We start from the raw sequence: 25058 nt of genomic DNA, 5'->3' as shown, positions 1-25058 counted from the left end.
AGAGGCTGAGGGGTCTCAAACATGCTGTTAGGCATCCCCGCTTTACAAAAGTCCCTGCGGAGCCCCCCTCGTCCTTCCTCACAGTCTTAGATTTAGGCAGATAGGAGATAAGAGCACGCACATGTGTGTGTGCACATGTGTGTGCACACGTGTGTGCCTGTGCAGGCACGCGCGTGCTGCTTCAGGGAGAGGCTCTCGTAAGAGAAGCAAGCCTGTCTGTGTGAAAAGGGCGTGTGGAAGGAGTAACCATGAGAGCCACATGCATGTTCATACACACATGTCTGTGTGACCCTGTGTGTGCTGTGGGCTCCTCTAACTACATTCCAGGCTTTATCGAGTGCCCCCCAGGATGCCTGTTCTAGGTGAGTTAGAACCCAGCTTCAGCAGGAGGGGAGCTGGTCCCCCCCTTCTTGCCCCAGGACTGCAGCCTGGAAGACTCTGGGCTTTCCAGTTCTTTGCCTGGTATCTTGGGACAAAGGAAGGCAGCTATGCTCACCACTATACCACCAACGCTATCTTGGGACAAAGGGATCTTCAGTTTCATAGGGTTCCCAGCCTGTCTCTGCTCCCTAAATTGGAAGGAAGGTTCAATGCAGGTTGGAGGCTGTGAGGGGCTCTACACATTCCTGGCCCCAGGGGCCCCCATCAGCCTCTCCAGACTTTCTGGGTGAGCCGGGATTGCTAGAGCACGGGAGCCTGTGGCATGGAGGTAAGTCTGCCTAGGGCACTCACACCCATTCCTTCCTGGGATCTCTGAACAGTCCCCAAGGGACCTAAAATCAGGAGGGTCTGGGCTGGAGGAAGGGAAGGAGGCAGGGTCTCTTCCCAAGTTCCACCCCTTTTGGAAAGCCTGTTAGAATAGCAGGGAGCTGGTCTCATATCCCCGTGGAAAGGCATAGGGGGGCAGTCATGTTTCTGCCTCGAGTATCACTCGCCTATATTGACAAGGAATGGGCGAGTACGTGCAGTGTGCTAGGCTGCCCCCTTCGCCCTCACAGCAACCTCATGAGGTGTGCATGTCATTCCCTTGGACAAAAGAGAGAAACTGAGGCTGTGGGAGGGTTAGGGGCATGCCCAAAGTTACATAGCCAAAAAGCTCCAGAACTGAGAGCTCGGTCCCCCACATTCTCACTCCAAACACCACAGTCTCTCTACACACCATTATGGTTATGTATGATTTGTCTTGGGGAGCAGGGCTGGCAGCCAGTGTTACCCCGAACTGATCCTTCTCCAGCTTTTTAAAAAAGATTTATTATTATTATTTTTTTTTAATTAGAGAGATGGAGAGAGAACACAAATAGGCAGAGCGGCAGGCAGAGAGAGGGAGAAGCAGGCTCTCTGCTGAGCTGGGGCTCAATCCCAGGACCCTGGGATTATGACCTGAGCCGAAGGCAGCTGCTTAACTGACTGAGCTACCCAGGGACCTCACCTCTTCAGCTTTGATAACAACACGGTCAAGGTCACGGAAGACCAGAGCAGGCCTCCTCCCCTCCAAGCTCCTGTCAAGGGCCAGGCATCTGAATTTTACCCTTTTGTTCTCCTTCTCTCTCCGGAAGCGGCCTCTGCAGTCTTGGCATGACTTTGTCACAGAGCATGACGGGAGGCAAGTCCAGGAAGAGCCAGCCGGGCCTTCCTCACCTTCAGTGCTGGCTGCCAGTCTACAGCCGTCAGAGCCCAGTGCATCTCCGTGCTTGCCTCAGAGCTGGGAGCCCCGGGACAGGACACAGCCCCCAGCTTCACCACCTTCTCAGGTTCTGTTTGCTTCTGTTTTCTCGAAAGCTGTCCAATATAGTCTGTCTTTTTTTTTTTTTTTTTTAAGATTTTATTTATTTATTTGACACAGAGAGAGAGAGAGAGATCACAAGTAGGCAGAGAGGCAGGCAGAGAGAGAGGAAGGGAAGCAGGCGTCCTGCTGAGCAGACAGCCCAATGTGGGGCTCCATCCCAGGACCCTGGGATCATGACCCGAGCCAAAGGCAGAGGCTTTAACCCACGGAGACACCCAGGCGCCCCTGTCCAATATAGTCTTAACTACTGTCCTTTCAGTGTGTTACCTCCACAAAACCTTTAAAAAGTACCACTTTGGACATATAGCTGTCTGCTCCCTCCCAATGCCCCTTACGAAAGACACCAAAGGAACAGAGAAGTATGAATTCTCAAGGACAAAGAGAAGGGACAGGAAGCCGCAGCAAATGAAAAATAACGAGCAGATTTTGAAGATGGCAAGTAGACAAAGGGCTTGGCAGAATGAGGGAAGCTGACACCTCAACGCCAGCAAAGGAGGTTCCTGAGGCACGCCAGGACAGTCTCAGGACTGGGAGGTGCTGGGCTGAATTCTGGACTGCAAATGGCAGAGGCAGCATTTGGGGGGTGGGTGCTGGCTGGAAATCTGAACACAGAGCACTCAGACTTCTGCATCCCCCCTCCCCAGTCCTCACAGCCAGGCTAAGCCCCGGGAAGAGGCTAGAGCTTCGTCCCTTAAGGACACAGTGGAGACCTTGAGTCATGGGGACACAGACGCCATGAGGTTGAAGCTGAAGACGGTGGCTAAACAGACAGTGTGAAAGTCTGAGGATGTCTGTCCAGCCCCATCCCAAGTCTCTGTTCCCAGATGTAGGTAGCAAAGTGTTACCTTGCCAGAGAGAAGGCCCCAGAGAGAAGATCTCGGGTATGGGCATGGGAGGTGCCTGTCTTCATCCATCTGGGCTGCTCTAACAAAATAGTATAGACTGGGTGGCTTAGAAACAACAAAAATCTGGGGATGCCTAGGGGGCTTAGTCAGTTAAGCATTTGCCTTTGACTCTGGTCATGATCCCAGGGTCCCAGGATCAAACCCTGCACCAGGCTGCCTGCCCAGTAGAGAGTCTACTTCTCCCTCTGACCCTGCCCCTCTTGTGCTCTCTCTCTCTCTCTCTCACTCACTCTCAAATAATTAAATAAAATCTCCAAAAATAACAATAACAAAAATGTATTTCTCACAGTTCTGGAGGCTGGAAGTCCAAGATCAAGGGGGCCCAGATTCACTGTTTGGTAAGGGTCCACTACCTTGTTCATGATGACTGTCTTTTTGCTGTGTCCACGCATGGCAGGAAGGAGGGACCTCTCTGAGGTCTCTTTTCTTAGGGGACTAATCCCACTCAAGAGGGCTCTACCCTCATGACCCTATCACCTCCCATCACTTTGGGGGGTAGGATTTCAACATATGACTTTGAGAAGACATAAGCATTTGGTCTACAGTAGTGCTCCAGAGAAAAGCCAGCTCATAGCCCCCATCTAAAGTGGGGTGACCTGGCATAAGCCTGCTGTGACACTGAATTTCAAGGCCATGGCACCTGACTCAACCATGAACCGAGAGCCACAGAGTCCTGGGGATTTGCAAAAAACCTCATCTGGGTGGAGACCAAACCAAAGAAACACAAAGAACACAGAGACATCATTTAAAGCAAAAAACAAACCAACTGGTCTGTAATTAATATCCTCAGGGGGCATAAGAGAGAATTCTACATCCATAAAACAAGTAGTGGATGCAATAAATGAAGAATAGTCAAGAATTAGAAAAGGCCCTTGAAGTATAAAATATAGGAGAAAAAAATGCATAGAAAAATTGAAGAGTTGGGAACCTAAAGTTAAGGAAATCTCCTAGAAAGTAAATTAAAAAAAAAAAAAAACAAAACAAAAAACAGGAGAGGAGCGCCTGGCTGGCTCAGTCGGTTGCGATGCCTTAAAAATAAAATCTTTAAAAAAAGAGAGAGAGAGAGAGAGAACTCAGGAGATAAAATATACAATACTTAGAAAACAAACAACTTGCAGTATGCTACTAATGCGAGTTCCAGAAGAGAGAAGAGAGCATAGGAAGGAAGAAATGATCAAGGAATCAAATGCAAGACAGTTTTCCAGAACGAACGGAAACACATGGATTTCCAGATTGAGGGCACGAGCTGAGCCCTGGAAGAGACCCACACCAGGGACCCGGGATCGGTGGCCCACGCCCCCAGAGATGAAGCCACGGGAGCGACTAGACTCAAGAGTGGCACCAGACTTGTGAAAATCTGAAAAACAACTTCCAATTTCAGAGGGAAAATATATTTCAACCTAGAATTCTATTCACACCCAAACTAGAAAGAGGAAGCGTGGAACGGAAACATTTGTAGATGAGCCAGGCCTGGAAGCGTTGTCTTGTCTGGCAGGCTCTCTCGGAAAGCTCTGAGCGCATGCTCCGTTGGCAGAAGTGCAGCCTGAGGACAGGAGCATCCCCCACCCCCAGCCTGGATGCAGTGGGGAGCCGCCAAGAGCGCCCCAGGCCACGGTGTGCCGCCAGGGGGCGCCTCGGTGGCTCAGGCGGTTTAGTGAGCCCACTCTTGGTTCCAGCTCAGGTCAGCTTGAAATTCTCTCTCTCCTTCTGCCCCTTCTCCCTCTGTCCCCGCCTCTCTAAAAAAAAAAAAAAAAAAAAAAAATAGTGTGCCGCCAGCCTGGGAACTGGGAGCTTCCAGGAGAAAATCCCACTGATGAGTCCGTGAACATGGCACGAGGCAGGGAAGGGGTTTGGAGTTTGGAGGATCCGGGCGGAATTCACAGGCTCATAGGAAAACAAGGAGTGGGAAGAAGATGAAGGGGTTTTCAGTGGTGAACTTAAGGAAAAGCAAAAAATTACATAGGGAAGGAATTGCATTATACACTGTGAACAATAATTGAGTTATAATAATGTAAACACTGACTTCTGATTTTGTCAAAATTGGAGGGGTGGAGTATGAGAGAGAGAAATCTTCATCTGCCATGAAAGGCGATCAATAAATAATGTATGAGATAGAAAAAATTAAGAAACGGAAGGAGGAGCATAACCTTGGGAAGTATAAAAGACCGACAATAGCAAATAGCCCGGAGAATCCAAAGGTGGGGTTGTCTCAGGGCGCCTGGGTGGCTCAGTCCGTGAAGGGTCTGCTTTCCGCTCTGGTCATGATCTCCCCATCCTGGGGTCCCGGGATAGAGCCCTTGCTTTAGGCTCCCTGCTTGGCAAGGAGTCTGCTTCTCCCCACCCTCCACCACCACTGGTGCTCTCTCTCGAATAAATACATAAAATCTTAGAAAAAAAAAAAAGGTGGTGCCTCTGTGTAGCAGGACTGAGGGCTGGGGCTGGAAGCGGGTGGGTGGGCAGTGAGGGGACAGAAGGGGGGCCTGGGGGCTGGGGCAGGACTCATGACTCCTAGGTTTCATTATCAGCCTTTTAGTTCTATTGGTTTTTTTTTTTAAAGATTTTGTTTCTTTATTTGACAGAAAAAGATATCACAAGTCAGCGGAGATGCAGGCTGAGAGAGAAGAGGAAGCAGGCTCCCCGCTGAGCAGAGAGCCCCACTCGGGGCTCGATCCCAGCACCCTGGGATCATGACCTGAGCTGAAGGCAGAGGCTTTAACCCACTGAGCCACACAGGCGCCCCTGGTTTGTTTGTTTGTTTGTTTGTTTGTTTTTAACTAGAGTGTTTATTCTTCTGTAAGAGATGGCTGGCACAGTCAGTAGAGCATGTGACTCTTGATCTTGGGGTTGTGAATTCAAGTCCCACATTGGGCGTAGAGCTTACTTTAAAAAAAAAATAGATGGAAGGTAGGAAAAACAGAAGGCAGGGAGGGAAGGAGGGAGAAAGGAAGAGGTCCATTTTCTAGGATGGTGTTCTTGGGGTATTTTTTCCCTAACAACCCTGCCCCACCTGAGCTATCCTCCTGCCGGTGACACATTAGCACCTAAACCCCTAAGCACCTTCCATCAGACACTCAGCCTGCATCACCACGACTGTCCCCACCACCACCACCACCACACACACACACTCTCTCTCTCTCTCTCTCTCTCTCCCTCTCTCTCTCCCTCCCTCCCTCCCTCCACTGAGAGCTCCTTTATTTGCACACCATCCTCTGGCAAAGGGATCTTTCCAGTTTAAGCTTTTTTGGATAATGAAAAAGAACTCCGTCACCATTTGGGGGAAAGCAGTTTATGAAGCTTCTCATTTTCATGCCTCAGGGGTTGGCCTCTGGTCCCAGGATCCTGGGCGCATCTCGTCTCAGGAACACCCACTGACCAGAATCTCCCACCAGCCCCTGCCAGTCCTCTCTCCCCCTCAGGCCCCCACAGCTCCCAAGACCTGTGTGACCTGCCTTCCGTTTTCCTGCATCATCACCTGAACAGGCCTTTGGTTGGGATCACCCCAACCCCATGGCTGAGTTCCTGTTCCTCCAAGGTTCCCAGAACAAGCCGATAAGGACACTTGATGCTCTCGGCCCCTGCCCCAAGCTCTGAGGCTCTGGTCCCAGCCCCGGTGCCTCCTCCAGAGCTCTCCAAGTAATTACTGCTGGAGGACCACCCACACACGGCAGCCTGGGCTGATTATTAAACTCCATTCTGGGTCTTTCTTTCCCTCTCAAGGCCTCAGCTGCTCATCGCTGCTGAGCTCAGTTCCCCCAGCTGATTGAAAAATTCCTCCAAAAAAAAAAAGAAAGAGAAATCCCTCCAAGCAGCCAGCTGGGGCCCTCCAGGGTTGGGGACTTCAGCGTGATGTGGGCAGGAGGTCAGGGAGAAGAAAGACATGTCTGGTTTTTTTATCTTTTCTCCTGCTTCCCTGTTCACTCTTTATGGACAGATGCAGAACCAGCCAGAAGACATTTATCTTCTCAACCCGTAAGGTCAACTTCCACCTTCTTACCCCTTCCCCAGGGTGGCGGTCATGGCAAGAGTTTCCCACTAAATTAACGATGGTCAGAATAAATCCATGCCCTGCTCTCAACAGCATAAATCAGGCTCTTGGAGCAGCTAGCCTTCTCTGCCTCCCTCCTCGATCTCCACTCAGCACTCCCAGCCTTGGTCACAAAACCCGAATCTCCTTGGGATCAGTATCATGGAGCAAAGTGGGATTTGGGGCCATTTTTAGAGAAACCGTGGGTACCCCTTGTCTCCTGAGAGAGACCCGGGCTCCGGAAGCCCCAACCCCACCGCGCACACGTGGCCGTGGGATCTGACCAGAGGGCCAGGCTCGGGCAGGATTTATGCTTTCCCTGTCAGGTTCTCATGTCCGGGCTCTGCCCCCACTGGGAAAGGGCAGGTGTAACACAACCCTTCCCTTGGCCTCCACCAGCTCCACGACCCCCGACCTCAAGGTGACGCAGCCTGGGGCCTAGATGTGGGATCCTGGGGAGCCTCCATGAGAAAAAATAGACCTGGGTGGGTGGGGGCTTGGGAGATAGCCCGATAAGGGGCCCACAGCCCCACACAGCCATAGGGCAGAGAGGAGAGACTCCCGTAGTAATGGCATCTATCTCCCTCTGGATTATCCCCAAGACAATGGAAATGGTAGAGTCACATGTCGGGCCACCTGGCAGGAAGTCGGGACCCACGGAATCCTAGATCCCAGGGCTGACTGTCCCAGGATCAGGGCATACCTCCTGGCAGGGTACTCGCTCTCATTGGGCAGTGCCGAATGCTAACCCATTCTTCTCTGGAAGCCAGCTAAATCCGGGCTCTTTCTCCTGCCACTCCTCCCCCAGGACCTCTCTTCTGTTCCATGGGGCTGTACCGACAGGTCTGGCTCTGCTCCCCTGGGAAGATCCTTCTAGAGCTTTCTCTCCTGGCTCAGCCTTTGTGCGTGGAGAGCCCTCCAGGAAACCTCAGGATCCTTGCTCATTCCCACTCCAGACCACGAACCGCCTGCTTGGATGTAGGACCTGTTCTCTGGTCTCATGCTCCCTGGTCAAGGAGTTCAGAAGGGGGCCTGAGGGGAGCTGGGTGAAGAGCAAGGAACAGCTGCCTCTCTCCCAGCCTCTGAGCCGTAGTGACAGGGGCGGAGGGGGCACCAGAGACAGTTACTTCTGGGCACTGCCACCCCTTGGGAGCTGATTCTTCGCCTGGCCTGTCTGCCCACCTCCTGGGGGGCCCCTCCTCCATCTCATAGCTGCTCTCCTGTGGGTTGTCCCCACTCCTGACTCACATCTGTGTCCCACAGCTGGTGGCGTTTGGTTAGAGAGTGCCTAGGGCCACAGGGCACCCACATCTGTGGGCTGGAATCCCCAGCCCTGTCTTTGTCCCAGAAGAGCCTTATCAACTTAGAAAGTATCTCAGGACCCTGCCTCCCCGAGCCGCCGCCACTGCTACTGGGTGTCTAAGCAGCAGCTGGGTGCTGGATGCTGGCCTTCAAAGATCTCCCCCACTCTAGAAAGCTACGGGCCATAGCTGAGGACCCCTCTTTTGAATCCCATGGCTCTGCCAGGCATATCTGACACCTAGAGCCACAGAGGGGCTGGGGTCACAGGGCGAGCGCTCAGCTCATCCCTCACTGAGCTCTCTGAAGCCCCAGCTTCCTCGTCTGAACAGTGGGCACCAGAGCACCTCCTTCCTCGGGCTGCCAAGAGAATAGAGAACACTCCATGGGGCAGGACAGGGGCTCCGTAAAGTGGAAGGGGGTCCCTCGCATTCACAGGGAGCCTCCAGGCTGAGTCTATCTCCCCACTTGCTCTCCCTGCCCCTGCTGCTCCCTCTGCTCTGGGCCTTGGAGAGGGGTGCAGGGAGGGAGTGGTTAGTGCCCTGAACTGGCCAGGATAGGTCACAAGCTTGTCAGGGTCTCAGATGGGAAAGGAGACCATCTCACCTTCAGTCCCCCTCCTGAGATTCCCAACTGATTCTCCATCAGCAGAGAGCCTCAAGGTGGGGACAAGTGCGATTCTGGGGCAGGACATCCACCCTTTGGCAGCTGCCCCCCCCCCCCACTGGATATGGCTGCAGCAGGGGAGATCCAGGGCCACGCACCTGCTATGAATTAGGACCCGTTACATAGAGCCCCCGCTAGGTCTCAGTTTCCTCCTGTGTTAGAGGAATACTGATCCACTTGCCTCCCAGGGCTGACGTGGACATTGGGAGGAGACCCTTTTCCCAGGCCCTTGCTCTTTGTGTGGGACCTTCCCCTCCCCCACTCACTGCTGTCATTTCCGGATGTGCCGGTCCCACCCGCTCCTTTATCAAAGACTCTGGCTTCTGACTTACAGCCTTCCTCTACCCTATGCCCTCTGTGATCCTTCTAGATGACATCACCATCCACGCAGACGGTGACCTGGCCAGTACCCTGGCCTCTCGGCTCCTTGAGTGCCCTCTGGCCAAGGACCTCACCCCCGCATCCTGCTCTGGCTTTGCCATCGCTTGTCACTGCTCTACCAGGAAAAAGACTCTCTCAAACGTCCCACTCTTGACCAGCCCTTTGTCGTCTGCCAGCTTTAGGCTTCCTCTGTTCCCAACCCCCTGCTCTTCCTTTGCTCATGGTCCTCCGCTTCCTTCCCGTTTGTCCATCCTGCCCTATGCTGTCCTTCTTTCCCACATCCCCCTTCTAGGCCACGGTCTATCATTCTATACTATTTTTGCCAGGACCCTAAATCCCTTTGGGGACCCTAAGTCCCTCCTCTTTGATCACCATACCTGGCACCACCCCAGCCTTGGGTGAAGCCAGCCACACATTGTCCTGGGGCCCGTGCCCCAGCATCCAAGCACTGTGGTGGGAGCAGGGAGGCAGAGGACAGGGCAGATTGGCTTCCAACGAAGGTGTGATCTCCAGCCATTCAATGTCCACCTTCCTCCCAGAAACCCTCTCCGTTTCCCTAGTCAGCTCCTTCTTACTTTCCCTAACTATCTCAAGCCTCCTCCATGTCCCTCACGCCTCCAGACCCCATCCATCCCCAAGTCTCAGCAGAGGTCTTTGCTCCCAACTTGTCTGAGAAGCTAACAGTCGCCACAGAGAAAGGTCCTTGGCTTCCGGGCCTGGCAGGTAAACGACTCCGGGCAGGTCCCCTGCACGCTCGTCTTCCTTTCTCCTGCTCAGGAGTCTTGCAGGGGTGGTTATCCCACCTCTCCACCGAGTCCTTTCTAGGCACTTAAATATATACCACTCCCTCCCACCATTAGAAAGAAAGGAGGGGAGCACCTGGGTGGCTCAGTGGGTTAAGCTTCTGCATTCAGCTCAGGTCATGATCTCAGGGTCCTGGGATCGAGCCCCGCATCGGGCTCTCTGCTCAGTGGGGAGCCTGCTTCCCCCCCCCCTCTCTCTGCCTGTCTCTCTGCCTGCTTGTGATATCTGTCTGTCAAATAAATAAATTTTTTTTTAAAAAAAGAAAGAAAGGAGGGAGAGGAGCAGGCAGGGGAATGGAGAGCAACTGCTCACTTGGTCCTCATTCTCTTCCAACCATCACTTCCTCCTTCATTATCCCCAGCTTCTCAAAGTAGCTGCTGGACCATATCACCTTCATCTCCCTCCTCCCCATCACTCTCCCACCATCCCTGCCTGGGCTCCCATCCCTCCGCATCACCAAAACAGCTCCCACTAACAGCCCCTATGGCCACCTCTCTGCATTTTAACCCATGTCTTGCCTGACCTTGGAGCATCACCTGCCCCTGCTCACTCTCCCTCCTTAATTGCTCTCCTCCTTCAGCTTTGGGGACACCTGATGCTCTCCTCCTGCCTCTCTGTCCTCTTTTTTGTGGTCTCCTAGTGCTGGCTCTTTCTCCATCGCTGACCCATGAAAGCTGGAATCTGAGGCTTCTGGTTCTTTGCTGTCCCCCTGGCTAATTTTATTTACATCTGTGATATTAACAAGCAATTGCAAGTAACACATTAATCTTTCACCCAGGTCCACGTGCGCATCTGCCATTTCATGTCATACCTGAGACATTTCTTTTTTTTTCTCCCCACCTCCCTTCCACCTGGGATATTTCAAAGGAACCCCACACTCAACAGGACCTCAAAAGGTCCTCAAATTCATCTCCCCAGGCCCCTTTCTCTCTGGAATCCCACTCCTCTTCCCTGCACCCTTGGCATCACCAGGAGTCCAGAAACCTCTGGCTCCTTCACTCTCCATATCCCATCCATCACCCAATTTCATTTCCTGAATTTTTCTCTAAGCCATCCAATCTTTTCTCTCTCTACCATGCCCACGTCTCCTGGTCCAACCCAGTTCTGTGGCTGTGGTTGTCTAATGGGCATATGCCACACGATTCGGGACCATTCTAAAGTCCCTGCTAAGCCACACTGTAGCCACCATGTCTTTGCAAAACACATCTGGTTACATCATCATTCCCGTCTTCACCTGCTTGCCGCTTGTTCCCTTCAGGTAAGCATAGCGCCGAGCTCAAGAACTTGTCAAGGTTTGACCCTTGAGTCGGCTGTGTGATGAGTCTGGGGACATACCGTCTAAGCTTACAAGATGACAACATCCGTATTGTTAGTGTGATCTTGGGCAAGTTCCTTTCTGAGTCCTCCCATATCTGTTTCCTCATCTATAAAATGGAATAATAAGGCAACCACCTCCCACAGATGTTCTCTTAGTTGAATGCATTCGGCATTTAGAATGGCTCCTGGCACATAATGAACATTCAGCAAGCATTTGCCCTTCCCATCCTCTGCCTTCCCATCCCATCATCTGTCACGCCACTTCCTCTGCCCTCCGTCTAGCCACACACTGGCTTTCTTTTGGCCCTTATTCCTCATCGTGCATCTTCTCTCCACAGGGCCTTTGCACATGCTCCTGCCATCCAGACTCTATTTCTTTCCCTCTTCAGCTCTTCATTGCCTGCCTATGTGGCCTTCAAATCACAACCCAAGTGTCGTTTCCATAGAGACGACTTCCTGGAGGCCCCTGACTTACTGGTCACCATCATTATTTTATGTTTTTTATGTTGTGATGATAATCTATCTCTCCTACAGTCTATGGGATCCACGAGAGCAGAAATGGTATTTATTCTTGTCACTTTCATAATCCCAGCATCTAGAAAAGTATCTGACAAATAATAAATGTTCAGTGAATATTGTCTCATGAATGAAGAGCACAGGCCTATAGGAATGCTTCCTAAACATTCTTTCAATCTGACAAGAAAGGTCCCCACCTCTGAGGAGTTTTAGACTTTTCCCCTGCCTTCAGAGCCTTCCCTCACCACCAACAAGAGTGCCTGAAAATTCTCCAATAAGAGTTTACACTAGGAAGCACCAGGTTCCCCCCATCATTCGGTGAGGGTGTTAAAATCTCAGAGGACCAAACATTCATTCGCCAATACATTAGTAACAGAGATGAGCTCCTCTGGGTCTTTTTTTTCTTTTAAGTAGGCTCCATGACCACGGCAGGGCTTGAACTCACCACCCTGAAATCAAGGGTCAGACACTCTACCAGCCGAGCCACACAGGTGCCCCATCTCCTCTAAGTCTTTACTGCTCCCAGCTGGTGCAGAGAGCAGCATCCTGGAAGCCAAGAACAGAACACTAGAGTGTCTGGCACCCTCGGGGCTATCCGGCACCTGCCTTGTGCTACAGATTTAAGGACTAGGACCAAGAGAGGGGAAGGGAGGGGCCTAATGTCACACAGCAAGTTCGTGGTAGAGTCAAAGCCAGAACCCTGGTCCCCAGTTCACTCATTTGATAAGTGCTAAGTCACCCTTTGGGCAAGAGGCAGACACATATCCACACAGGTAACTCTGATAAGGGACAGCTGAGGTCCGCACTCTCCTGGAAGGGCTCGCATCACTCGGTGGAAGCCCACAGCAGAAGGCAGTCAGTTCCAGGCTGAATCGGGGTCCTGTTGCCCAGCACAGGTGGTGATATTTGAAATGCGTGTGGAGGAATGATCGGGGAAAGGCTGGGAGAGGACATTGGAGGCTGAATAAATAGCACCCATCCTGGGATTCGGGGGCCAGGTGTCCGTCCATAAACTACAAGGAAAAGGGAAGGCAGCAGACACAGGGCCCAGAAAGGGCTCAGGGCGAAGCTGGAAGGGAAGGAGGGGTTCGGAGACCAGCCTCCCACCTCTTCTTCTGAGAGCTGCCCTTCCCTCCCACCAACACCAGGTCCACCGAAGGGGGACACACACCCCTTCCCCCAGCTCCCTGCTTCCCGGGGGCCCCACAAAGCACTGCGGTGTACTTCCCCATGAACGGCTGCTGCTAACAGGGGCCCAGAGACCCTGGGTCTGGCTCTGTCATGAACAAGCCGGGAAGAGCAGCCCATGTTCCAGAAGAAAACTGAGACACAGCGTGGGAGAAGCCGGTCAGGGACACAGCTAGGGATAATGCAGAGAGGATGGAGCTTGAAGGGTACGGAGGGGCGAGTCTGGCCAGGAGGTGGGAAACCTAGGCTGTGCGCCTCTCTTGGCCCTGACCGTGTTCCTGAACACTGCTGTTTCTCATCAGCCTCTGCCCGGTCGGGGGCCGCAGGGCCAGGCTGAGATGGGGCCGCTGGCGTCATGGGGCATGGCATTGCTTTCCCACAGCCCTGGTTCTTCCCCTGGTTCCCCAGCTCTGCGTCGAAACCTGGTCACCCTTCACCCCCGCTAGTCCCCTGGGGGGATTTATTACTGGCCGTCCTCCATCTGCCCCACGATCATAAATCAAGGCAGAGCAAAATCACAACCTCCCAAATGTGGAGCGCATAAAAGAAGGGCTCTGGGAGCCACAAGGCTTCAGGGGATCCCTGAGGGAGTCAGGCACCCAGGCCAAGCATGGCCCAATGGAGCAGAATGCCTCGCTGGGGACTCCTACTGGTGATCTGGGGTGTCTGCACCTACGGCCTCCCCGCAGACACGGGTGCCTTCGGAAGGTAATGGGCTGTGCGGGGTGGGGGCCGGGGCACCGGGGCTCCCGGCTTCCAGACAAGGGGTGTCCCCCAGTCTTCACAACCAGCTGGGCAGGGAGGTGCGGTCCCATTCAGAGAGGTGACTCGCCGGTATCCTATGGCCAATAGGGGCACACGACTCAGTCCAATAAGCCACGTCCTTTGATCTCTGCCCAAAGCTTTTGCTCCTGCATGAATCACCATGCGAGACACTGTGGGGATGATTAAGACCTACCCCTTGTTCTCAAGGAGCTCACAGCCTAATGATGAAGAAGGGGGTGCTATGGGGAAGCCCACCAAAAAAGAACACAGTGGTTGAACACCAGCCTTCCAGAGTTTCGTTGTCTTGGGTTAAATCCTGCCCCAGCGGCTGACCTAACTAGTTCAGGGAGCCTGGGCAAGTTACTTAACCTCTCAAGGGTGCAGTTTAACTGTTTAAAACCAGAGATCATAACAGTACCGACTTCACAGATCTGCTTTGAAGATTTAATGAGATAACGTACGCAGAGCTCTCAGCGTGATACCGACAAGCGGCAGAAACCAGCTGGTGTTAGTCCTACAGGCAGGATTGTCACCGGTGTTAAAAGAAAGGCTTAAGATAGCCCAGAGGAGGGAGGGAGGAGGACGAGCTAGCACCCGCACCCAGGGCCAGACCCGTGGGAACCGGGCCCATTAAGTTCACAAGGGTCATTAAGCCCGCAGAAGGGGGAGAAGCAGAACAATGAGGACCTCAAGGAGAAAGGGCTTCAGGGTAGGGAGGGCAGGGGGGACCAGAAGATCTCAAGGTAAAAAGGCAGGGTGAGGTGCTTTGTTTTTTTAAGATCTCACTTTTAAGGAATCTCTACACTCCACGTGGGGCTTGAACTCCTAACTCTGAGACCAAGTGTCACGTGCTACAGACTGAGCCAGCCCCAGGCCCCTAAGAGGATAGGTTTCAACAGTGGTCATAGTTACTAAGCCTGTAAAATGCCTAGGATTTCACAGGATCCTTCCACGTATCTCAAATCCTCTTGCCGACAACCCAGCAGTTCCATTTTACAGGTGAGGACACCGACGCTCAGGGAGATCACATGTGAGAGGCTGAGACTCAACACCTACGGGGTCTTTTGTTTCCAAAGCCTCTTCCCTCCCTCCGAGGCTCCCAGAGGGTAACTGCTAGGTCAGGGGTGTGGGGTCAGACTATGCCTGGGGGCAGCCCCTGCACCCAGGGTAAGGGCAGAACAAGATAAAAAACATTCTCCCTTGTTCGCTTTATTTTTTTAAAGATTCTATTTATTTGAGACAGAGAATGAGATCGAGAGAGCATGGGGGAGGGGGAGGGTCAGTGGGAGACGCAGATTCTTAGCTGAGCAGGGAGCCCGATGCAGGGCTCGATGCAGGGCTCCATCCCAGGACTCTAGAATCACGATCTAAGCCGGAGGCAGTCATTTAACCAACTGAGCCACACAGGCGCCCACCCCCTCTCCTTGTTCTCTTTAAAAAGAGAAGAAGGGTTTGGGCCAGAAATGAAGAAAGAGGCTTTTGAAACACACAATGTTTCCCCCTGCTGTGTACGCAGCATCATACAGGGCACTCCGGGAGATCTGAACACAGGACCCAGTTCTTAGGGCGTTCTGCCAGCTCTTGCACACACTTTCCATTTATTGAGCAGTGGGCAGCGCGTTTGATCTGCACCGTGATCTCATAGGGGAGGTCATTTTGGACGCACAAAAAGGCCCAGAGAGGTTAGGTAGGTTGATCCGAATCACACAGTAATAAGGGATTTAAGCATGAACCCACGACTGCTGCATCCTCACCACCAGACACCACTGTGTGCACAAGCCCGAGGCTGTGCTTGCAGTGCTGGCTGTGAGTGCCCGAGGGAGCCCAAGCAGAGGTGGGGTGTGGGGGAAGGGACTTTCTGAAAAGAGAATGGTAAGAGTAAAAGGTCCAGAGCAGAGGCTGTTCAGGGTAAGTGGTAGAAAATGCACCCTCTTTAGGATCAGGCTTTCTCTGCCGCTCCATTTTCCCGTCTGTGAAGTGGGAATAATCACCCACCCCAAGGGATGGCGGAGAATAAGATTATCACTGTGAAACTTCTCTGTGAACAGTAAACGGTGACATGACTATGATAAGTCATGTCCCTTAAGATAGGACACTGGCTGACAGGAAAGCTGCACTGGGGTCCGTGGGCATGATGGGGTCTGGCAACGCTGGGTAGGAGCAGGAAAGGGCAGTATAAATAGATGAGCAGCTAGAAAAGACAGGTTCCCCATAAATTGGGCTGCATTCCCTGGACCCCCCGGCCAACAGCTAGACACACACACACACACACACACACACACCCCTCAGGCTTCCACAAAGAGCCGTCACGTGGAAGCCTTGGGATTGCCCTCTGGAGAACATGACTAGACACACTGCTTCGAATCCCTGCTCTGTTCTTTCTGAGTCCCCCCACCCCTGGGAGCCTCTGCTTCCTGGTCATAGAATGAGGACGAAGATGATGGCCTCATGAGGGCTACGTGGGGGCGAAGGGTAGTGTTTGGTGCTCACCAAGTGGCAGCTCGGTATGCTTTACCCCCCATCCCCAGTGTCTTTAATTCCACCTCCCAAAGGCGAGAGGCAGGCGTCAGGGAAAGAAATTGAAGGACTGGGACTCAGACTCAAGAAGGCATCTCTTTCCAAGGACAGAGGGCACAGGCACTCTGGAGATGCTGGCTGCTTTCCCCACCCCACCCGATCAGTCCTCCTGCTCCAGCCCACAGCCCTGGCTGGGTGTCTACCCCACGTGGCATCCCAGAGCCCCTGCAGGCTGCTGCGGGTGCCTGCCGCCACCTACAGGCCTCCCGCGGCACTGCATCCTCCTGTCCAGCCTTGAGGGGAGCACGCCAGTCGTCTTCTTAGAGGGGATGTCATTGTTGGGTTTCCTCCTCTTCCTCCTCCCGCCCCTTGCTTGCTGGAGCTCCCTGAAGACAGCGATGATCTTTATCTTTCTATCTCTAGTATCCAGTGCAGTGCGGGCACAGAGTAAGTGTTCAGCATGTAATTATGGAATGAAAGAAAGAACAGATGCCTTTGTCGTGATAGGGATCAAAATTCGACAGCAGAAGGAAGTGCATGGAGGATTATTTAATTCCAGTGCAGTTGACTCGAGGAGGCCTGCAAATTCTCTTTGAGACGCCTTAGAGCACAGGAGCCATGCTTCAGTGTCCGGGCTCGGTTAAGGAGAATTGTACTAGAAGCTTCGGGGACCCCACCATTATCATGGAGGAGTACAGAGCTCTTCTGGTTTTTCCCTCCTTCCCCCTGGACCAGGATCTTCCTCAAGAAAATGCCCTCCATCCGGGAAAGCCTGAAGGAGCGAGGTGTGGATGTGGCCAGGCTTGGTGCTGACTGGAGCCTTTTTACCAAGAGACTCTCCTTCAGCAACGGCACCTCCCCCGTGGTCCTCACCAACTATCTGGACGTGAGTGCCCGGCTGGGGCCTTGTTCCTCCGTCTCCTTTCTCTCTTGGACCCAAGGCTTTCTGTGCTCTTTCCACGCTGTCTCTGATGGAGCTGTTGAACCACACTGGGCAGCCTATAAAATTCCCATTTCAGAGCTGGGAAGGCTGAGGCACAGAGGGCCGAAAGGAGCCCAGAAGCAGAGTTAGGTTGGGAACGCAGGAATCCAGGCTCTGGGCCTTGAGCCCAGGTGTCCCTGGTGGACAGGACGGGTACATGACCTCAGGGGCAGGTCTCTGTGACAGGCTCTGTACATCATGACTACTGATTGCTTTAGTATCCCCCCAGATGTGGGACACCTTCCTGCTTCATTTTCAATATTTTTATTTTGGTCTCTTGTCTCACTTCCTGGGAAGTCCTAAAATGGTATTCAGCCTTACATCGAGGCCCTGCCAGAACATGGAAACCCAGAGAGGCTGTGTGAGCTACCTCATCTCACCTCACGTGCCAGAAGGGGTATCAGGCAAAAGCCCAAGGCCCAAAGCTCCCGAGCCTCCCCCACCCCCCAGTTGCCTCTTTCCTTTCACCCCCACAGACCCAGTACTATGGGGAGATTGGCATCGGCACCCCACCCCAGACCTTCAAAGTCATCTTTGACACGGGCTCTGCCAACCTCTGGGTGCCCTCCACCAAGTGCAGCCCTCTCTACACGGCCTGTGGTGAGCCCCCCGCCCCACCCCTGCCTGTCCCTGCAAGACCTGAGGTTCCTCTCCCAAGCCCCCTCCACACTTGGCCAGTCCTACCTCACACCCTCTGCCGCCATCAGATCCAACTCCTCTCTGTCCCTGCTTCCAGCGCCCCCGAGAGGAGAGATGAAAATGCCCCTCATTTTCCCTATACGACCACCAAGGTAAAATGGCAAGCCTGAGGAGTCCCCAGCCTGCCCACAAGGCCATTTCTCCCCTTTCCTGAGCCTGGGAGAGGACTGATTTCTCCTTAGTCAACAACCTCTTAGTTAATGCTCACTGGGACCAGAATCTTTTCCGCACCCTTGCATTAGAAACGCTTCATTAGAGACAAAATTCTCACAGATCTGGGCACCTGACGGGGGCCCAAGAAACAACATAGTCCTTGATGGATGAAACACATTTTCAAGCCTCCAACCGCAGGGCCACCCCACCCCTGCTCCTAAGTCCTCAACCACAGGGACCATTCGCCCAGGGCACCTGCCCCTCCCTCCCCCGGCCAGGCCTCCATCGGAGAGCCCTGAGCCTACGTCTCCCTGACAGAGATTCACAGCCTCTATGACTCCTCGGAATCCTCCAGCTACATGGAGAACGGGACTGCATTCACCATCCACTACGGATCCGGGAAGGTCAAAGGCTTCTTGAGTCAGGACATGGTGACTGTAAGTGGGAGTGCCCCAGGTCACTTGACACCTGCCCTTTTTGGTCCCCAGACATCTCCTCCCGCCTGAGGGCCCATACTTGGGGAAGGTACAGTTCAGTCTACCTTGGAGCCTGGGGAGGGGAGGAACCCCGACCCGCCACCTGCCAGGGGCCAGGGAGGCAAAGCAGCAGGATCTGGGACCAAGCAAACCTGAGCTCCTGGCTGCACGCGGGGACATTTATGGAGCCTTTGACCTCGAGCTCACTTAGCTCTGACTGCGCTCTTCTTAACCAGACCCCGACTGAAATCAGGGTCCGAGTCAGGGTCAGTGGTACTGGTGAGGTTAGGGTCAGACTTTGTTTTAGGGTGAGGCATAGGTGTTAAGTTCACAGCCAAGGTTAAAGTTTGGGTTATGGTCAGAGCTTGGTTTTCTTTTTCATTTGGTTTGCATCTGACCCTCTCCATTCTGGGGTTTCTCCAGCTCCTGCTGTCAGTTATGGGAGGGGTACACATGGAATGTGAGAGCTAATCAGTAGGAGCCCTTACCTCCCCTTGTCTGTGAAACCAGGGGAGGAAGCCTGGCTGGGCTGAAGAAATCCTTACCCACAGTGGGGGTGGGGAACTGAGGCCCAATTCTGCCAGTGTGGAAGCTGAGGAAGGGTGTGGGAGCTCCTGGTGCCTTTTTCTGTTACTTCCTGGAAGAACCATCTTCTCAGCCTCTGCCCCTCCCAGCCCTTGGGGCAAGCCCCGTTCTCTCTGGATCCCCACAGCCTGCACAAGTATTAGAAGAGAGGATATGGGGGGGCTGGTGTGAGGGTGATTGATGAAATGGTCTCATCCCAAATTTCTCCACCCTAGGGCATGTGACCCCTAGACTAGACCCTGGGCAGGAACAGGACAGTAGGCTTGGTCTCCTCTGGTCCTTTCTCCCACAGGTGGGCGGCATCACAGTGACACAGACGTTCGGAGAGGTCACAGAGCTGCCCCTGATCCCCTTCATGCTGGCTAAGTTTGATGGGGTTCTGGGCATGGGCTTCCCAGCGCAGGCTGTTGGCGGGGTCACCCCTGTCTTTGACCACATCCTCTCCCAGGGGGTGCTAAAGGAAGATGTCTTCTCTGTCTACTACAGCAGGTGAGCCTGGGGCTTCAGGGGCTGAGGCAGGGGGAGGGAGGGAGGGAGGCTGGAGAGCAGGAAGAGAGTCAGGACTGGAATTTTTTTTTTTTAAGATTTTATTTATCTATTTGACAGAGAGAGATCACAAGTAGGCAGAGCAGCAGGCAGAGAGAGAGGGGGAAGCAGGCTCCCCGCTGAGCAGAGAGCTGGATGTGGGGCTCGCTCCCAGGACCCAGAGATCCCGACCTGAGCTGAAGGCAAAGGCTCAACCCACTGAGCCACCCAGGCACCCCAGGACTGGAATTTTAACGTGTTTATGACTAGGAGGCATTCAGTTCATATACAGAACGCCACTATCCAGGTTGGAAGCCGCCACTTAAATTTAAATTAATTAAAATTTTTAAAAAGTTCCTGAGTCACACGGCCCCATTTCAAGTGTTCAGCAGCCGCGGTGACTAGTGGCTACATACTGGGTAGTAGAGATAGAGAACATTTCCATCATTATAGAAAGTTCTATTAGCATTGCTCTAGAACAAGAGGAAAATGCAAACTGGGGGAGATGGAAAGTAAAGCATTACTGTGAAGGGCCCACGACCCCACTCACACAGAAAGAGGACTTCATTCATTAATTCTTTCATTTATTTGCCCCTTCATTGATTCAACAAATATTGGGTGCTCATGTGCCAAACGCCATGAGAAGTCCTGGGGTGCAGCCATGAACACATTATACAGGACAGAGTCCCTGCCCTCACAGAGCTTACGGTCTGGAAGGAAGATAAGAAACACCATGACGTAATGTGCAGCAACAGGGAGCAAGGGGCTGAAACCCACAGGTGCCTTTCCACTCTGGGCTGAGCTTATGTGGAGTTCAGCCAGCCTCGGGGAAGCCGTTGCCAGCTGCTGGGCTGGCTGCTGGGTCTGGAAAGACAGTAAGAGCTGGACACGAAGGGTCCTAAGGGGAAGAACACAAGGCGAGTGCAGGGGCGGTTCGGGGCCCAGAGAAATCACACAGGTGAAAGGGAGACCAGGAAACACAAAGGCCACCAACGGGCCCTGTAGCCAGGGGCAGTCCCAGGCGGAGCTGTCTCGGAGATGGGGCGTGGCCAGGCGGCCAGCAGTTGGGAGGTAGATGTGGGTGTCAGGAGGCGGGGAGGCGAGGGCAGATGAAGAATGCCCCCAGAGATTCGACAGAGAAGGAAATGTCAGGAAGGGGGTACAGGTGAGGAGCAGAGAGAGGGCAGGTGTTTGGAAATGCTGGGGGAGGCCGGAGCCTGCTTGCAGGTGGAGGAAGAAGCCAATGGAAAGTGAGAGATGGAAACTCTGGAAGAAAGGAGAGGAACATGGAGAGCGCGGAGCCTGGAGGCCACAGGAGGGAGGAGAATCCAGCAGGCAGGAAGAAGAAGGGCCTTGTGGAGAAGAGGGCCTGCTTCTTCCTTGACCCTGGGACAGGGAGGAGGGAACCTCGGAAGCATCTTGAAGTGTTGGGAGTGGGGCCGAGGTGGCTGGTGTTTGCACATGCGCATTGTACAAGGGCAGTGAGGTACACGTGCCCACAGAGCATGTGCCAAACCTCCCAGGCGCCCGTTGGAAAACCCCCAACCCCCACATGCACATGGGAAACCAGTCCCCTGGGGTAGGCCCTGAGCTGTGGGAGGTGCTGTGCAGCAGGGAGGAGAGGAAGGCAAGGGGGTTAGCTGTGGACAGGGCACCAGGAGCCTGATTCTGCTCACTCCACTCCCCCCTGCTGCGTGACTCCATCTAAAGGGTAAAAAGTGGGCATGGTACACCCTGCCCAGCAGAGAGACTGGTGAGGATCAGCTGAAATCTAGGCCCCCTCTCTGCTGGTCTCTTTCTCTGCAGAAACTCCAAGTAAGGAGCTGAGCCCCACCCCCGACCCCTGGCCCTGACCCTCCTGAACACCAGGGTCAGATTCACAGCAGCCACCCAGCCCAACTCGCCTCTGCAGACCCCGGCTCTGCCGGATGCCGAAGTTGTCCACCCCTCCTTCCCGTTCGCCTCCTGCCCCTTACCCGCTCTGACCCCACCGGTCCCCGAGAGCTCCCCAACCCACACACCTGCTCAACCTGCAGCTCCCCAAACCCAAGTGAGGGTGCAGCCAACTGTCCCCTTGCCTTCTGCTCACGGTCCTTGCGCCGGATCCTTCCCTGGGGGGATGCTTGAGCGGGTGCAACGAAGGTGGAGAAGTGGTGTTCCTGCAGCTTCCCGGCCATGCCACCCTTCCCACCGTCCTCTGTCCTCTCCCTCCCACCCCCACCCCTGTCTCCTTGCCCAACTGCCCTGGTTGCTGGGGTGCCGGGTCTCCAGGTGATGGAACTCTGATCTTTCCTCTAGGGATTCCCACTTGCTCGGAGGAGAGCTTGTCTTGGGAGGCAGCGACCCCCAGTATTACCAAGGGAATTTCCACTATGTGAGCGTCAGCCAGACTGGCTCCTGGCAGATCAAGATGAAAGGGTCAGGAACCCTCCACCCTCCTGTTCTCCAGAACTGCTGCTGCTGTTGCTGCGGGCGGGGGGGGGGGCAGGGGGGGTGGTAGTGGAGGGAAGGGGCAGCCTTACCATCTTGTCCTCTATCCTAAAATGCAGTACCTTCTTAAGGCACAGCCTACATACATTTGCTCTCTGGGCGCTCTGCCCAGGGCTGGGGAACACGGAGTTATGATGAGCAGAGGGGAGGGGGTCCACTGAGAGGAGGCGGCGGGTCACCAGGCGGTACGCTGGGAACGGGGATGGCACCTTTCCTCCTCCAGTGCATGCCTTCCCATCCTCCAGTGCATCCCGGGACCACCAGCATGGGCCCCCGCCCCCCCTACTGGCCTCACTCAGAGAAACTATGCAGCCTGGCGGGGTCCCATCAGCCTGATGTCTGTCTGACGCTCCAACTGGCCTCGCCCAGGGTGTCTGTGAGGTCAGCCACTGTGGTCTGCGAGGAGGGCTGCATGGTGGTGGTCGATACTGGTGCGTCGTACATCTCGGGTCCCACAAGCTCCCTGAGGCTGCTCATGGACACCCTGGGGGCCAAGGAACTGAGCACAAATGAAGTAAGTTGGGAGAGTGGGGGCACCAGAGGCTGCTGGGAGCACAACCTGGGCCCCAGAATTACCTCAGAAGCAGTAGGTTCCAAGTGGGGCCATTCTGGGGCTTCCCTCCTCTCCTCTCGCTCCTCCAGCAGAGGGGCCCAGTCACAGGCACGGGGCTGTGTCTGCGGGGGGACTTCCCACACTCAGCAGGTTCCCTTTACTTTCCCCTCAGTATGTCGTGAACTGCAACCAGGTGCCAACGCTCCCCGACATCTCCTTCCACCTTGGAGGAAGAGCCTACACCCTCACCAGCTCAGACTATGTGTTACAGGTGAGGGTCCAAGATGCCCCTCAGTAACAGGGAGGACAGGTGGGCAGGGGCCTCGAAAAGGGACCAGGTCTTCTGCCCCATCAGTGGTTCTCAAACTCAGCTACAAGTTAGAGTCACCTGGAAACTTGACAAATCCCACTAAAGGGGCCCCTGGGTGGTGCAGTCCGTTAAGTGTCGGACTCTTGGTTTCAGTTTGGGGTCATGATCTCAGGGTCATGACCTCAGGCTCGTGATCTTGGGGTTGTGAGATCGAGCCCTGCCTTGGGCTCCGCACTGAGCACGGAGTCTGCTTGAGATTCCCTCTCCCTCTGCCCCTCAGGCCGGTGCTCTCTGTCTCACAAAAAAAGAAGCAAACAAATCTTTGAAAAATCCCAGTAACAGACCACAGCCCATACCTATTAAATTAGAACCTCTGGGGCTGAAGCCTGGGCATCAGTGTTTTTCAAAATTCCCCAGGTGATTCCAATGTACAGACAAGTTTGGGAATCACTGTGCTCATCCCCTCGTCTCCACCTTCTCAGCAGCTGCCCCCAGTAATGCTATGTGACTATACTTTTAACCCCTTTTATGCCCAACGGACTTAGGGCAGCTAAATAACTTGCGTAGGATCAGAAGTTCTGCCAGAATGTAAGCTCTTGGAGATGCATTGTGCCTGACACATTGTTTGCCCGGTGTCCAGCTCAGTACCCGCATCCAGGAGGATGCATGTTGGGTTGAAAGGGCAAGAGAGGCTGAAGTCGATGGGAAAGGAAGGGGTGAATGTTGCTGAGGACAGCTGCTGGGGTCAGGCAAGGGGAAAGGAGAAAGGTCCTGTGCCAGGCAGTGGCGGAAACCCTCTCACTTCCTGCCAGGATTCCTATGGTAATGATGACTTGTGCACTTTGGCCCTCCATGGTCTGGATGTCCCACCGCCCACCGGGCCTGTCTGGGTCCTGGGCGCCAGCTTCATCCGCAAGTTCTACACGGAGTTTGACCGGCATAACAATCGCATCGGCTTTGCCCTGGCCCGCTGAGAGGCCCTCTGCTGCCCAAGTGGGCCCTAGCCCGGAGCTAGAGCACTCCAGGACGCTCCCCCGCCCAACCCCTCATGCAGGGGCATGGGGTGTGGAGCTCCTTCCCGATGCTTGCCTCCAGCACGAGCGCTTCCTTGCTTCAAGAACAAACAGAATAAAGACTTCATGTTCACAGCCCTGTTGCACCTGGGTTCACTGGGGTCTGAGATGAGAGACGCAGCCAGGGATCATGTGCAGACAGGAATGTGACATAGAATGACAAACTATACACTCACCCGCACGCACAGGTTCCTGCGTGCAGGGGTGATGCCATTCATCCTCGCTCAGGTGGGGCTGCCGACACACACAGCCAGCTCCGTGCTCCCCCGCAGCACCTGCGGGACCAGGGCTAATGCTGTGACCGGAGACTGTGGGTCAGAAAGGTGCTCCCAGCTGGCAGAAGCCAGCCTCAAACTCAGGCTCCACCCGGCCCCTTGTGCACAGCACACCCCTTAGTCTCCCGGCCCACGTCACCATTGACACATGCAGTCTAAGACACCATCGCCTGGCAATGGGGAACACCAGAGATCTGACTGATACTCCTTTGTACATGCGGGGAAACTGAGGCTCAGAGAACGGAAGATGGCTCGTCGATACATGTCAAGATTAGAAGCCAGCCCGTATGACTCAGGTGCCGGGGGCCCCTTAACCCATGCAGGTGTACCTTCACAGATACAGAGTCGCACGTGCCCTGGAGAGGGGCCCACAAGCACAAGCCCAAAACCACACACACAGCTGTGCCCCGTCTCACAGACATGGAACGCGACAGGCTGAGGTCCTCTCCCACTCCTACTCCTCGGGCGACCAACATGGGGTGTGTATGTTGGGGAATGAGAAGCAGCACCCACCTAAAGTTGTGGATACTGGCCCCCTTCGCGGTAGCTGTTCATCCCTCTTTTGACCAAATAGGGGGAAGCACAGGGTGGCCCAACCAGACCCCTGGCAAACCTCATAGCTCCAGAATTGCAACCCCTTGGGACTGTGTGGGACCCTGGGGCTCCTCTAGAGCAGATACCCGAAGGCAGGAGCTGTCGGCAGGGTCCCTGCCCCAAGCCAAGAGCGTTAGTCTGTGTTCAGGATCCTGGATCCCAGCCTGGGACCCCC

At 54.2% G+C, this 25058-nt stretch overlaps 1 protein-coding gene across 1 annotated transcript; it reads left to right on the top strand.

Annotated features, from left to right (window-relative positions):
* Positions 1 to 13473: 13473 nt before the first annotated feature.
* Positions 13474 to 24089, top strand: REN (renin). The gene is made up of 9 exons (XM_044266344.1): positions 13474 to 13594; positions 16904 to 17054; positions 17627 to 17750; positions 18321 to 18439; positions 19356 to 19552; positions 21887 to 22006; positions 22448 to 22592; positions 22804 to 22902; positions 23754 to 24089. Exons 1-9 carry the CDS (start codon positions 13497 to 13499, stop codon positions 23913 to 23915), a joined length of 1215 nt encoding a protein of 404 aa, XP_044122279.1. The 5' UTR covers positions 13474 to 13496; the 3' UTR covers positions 23916 to 24089.
* The last annotated feature ends 969 nt before the right edge of the window (positions 24090 to 25058 follow it).

Source organism: Neovison vison, chromosome 10 (assembly GCF_020171115.1).
Source record: "Neovison vison isolate M4711 chromosome 10, ASM_NN_V1, whole genome shotgun sequence".
Taxonomy (NCBI): Eukaryota; Metazoa; Chordata; class Mammalia; order Carnivora; family Mustelidae; genus Neogale; species Neogale vison.
Note: the sequence above shows the minus strand (reverse complement) of the source record. Positions and strands in the feature narration are given on the sequence as shown.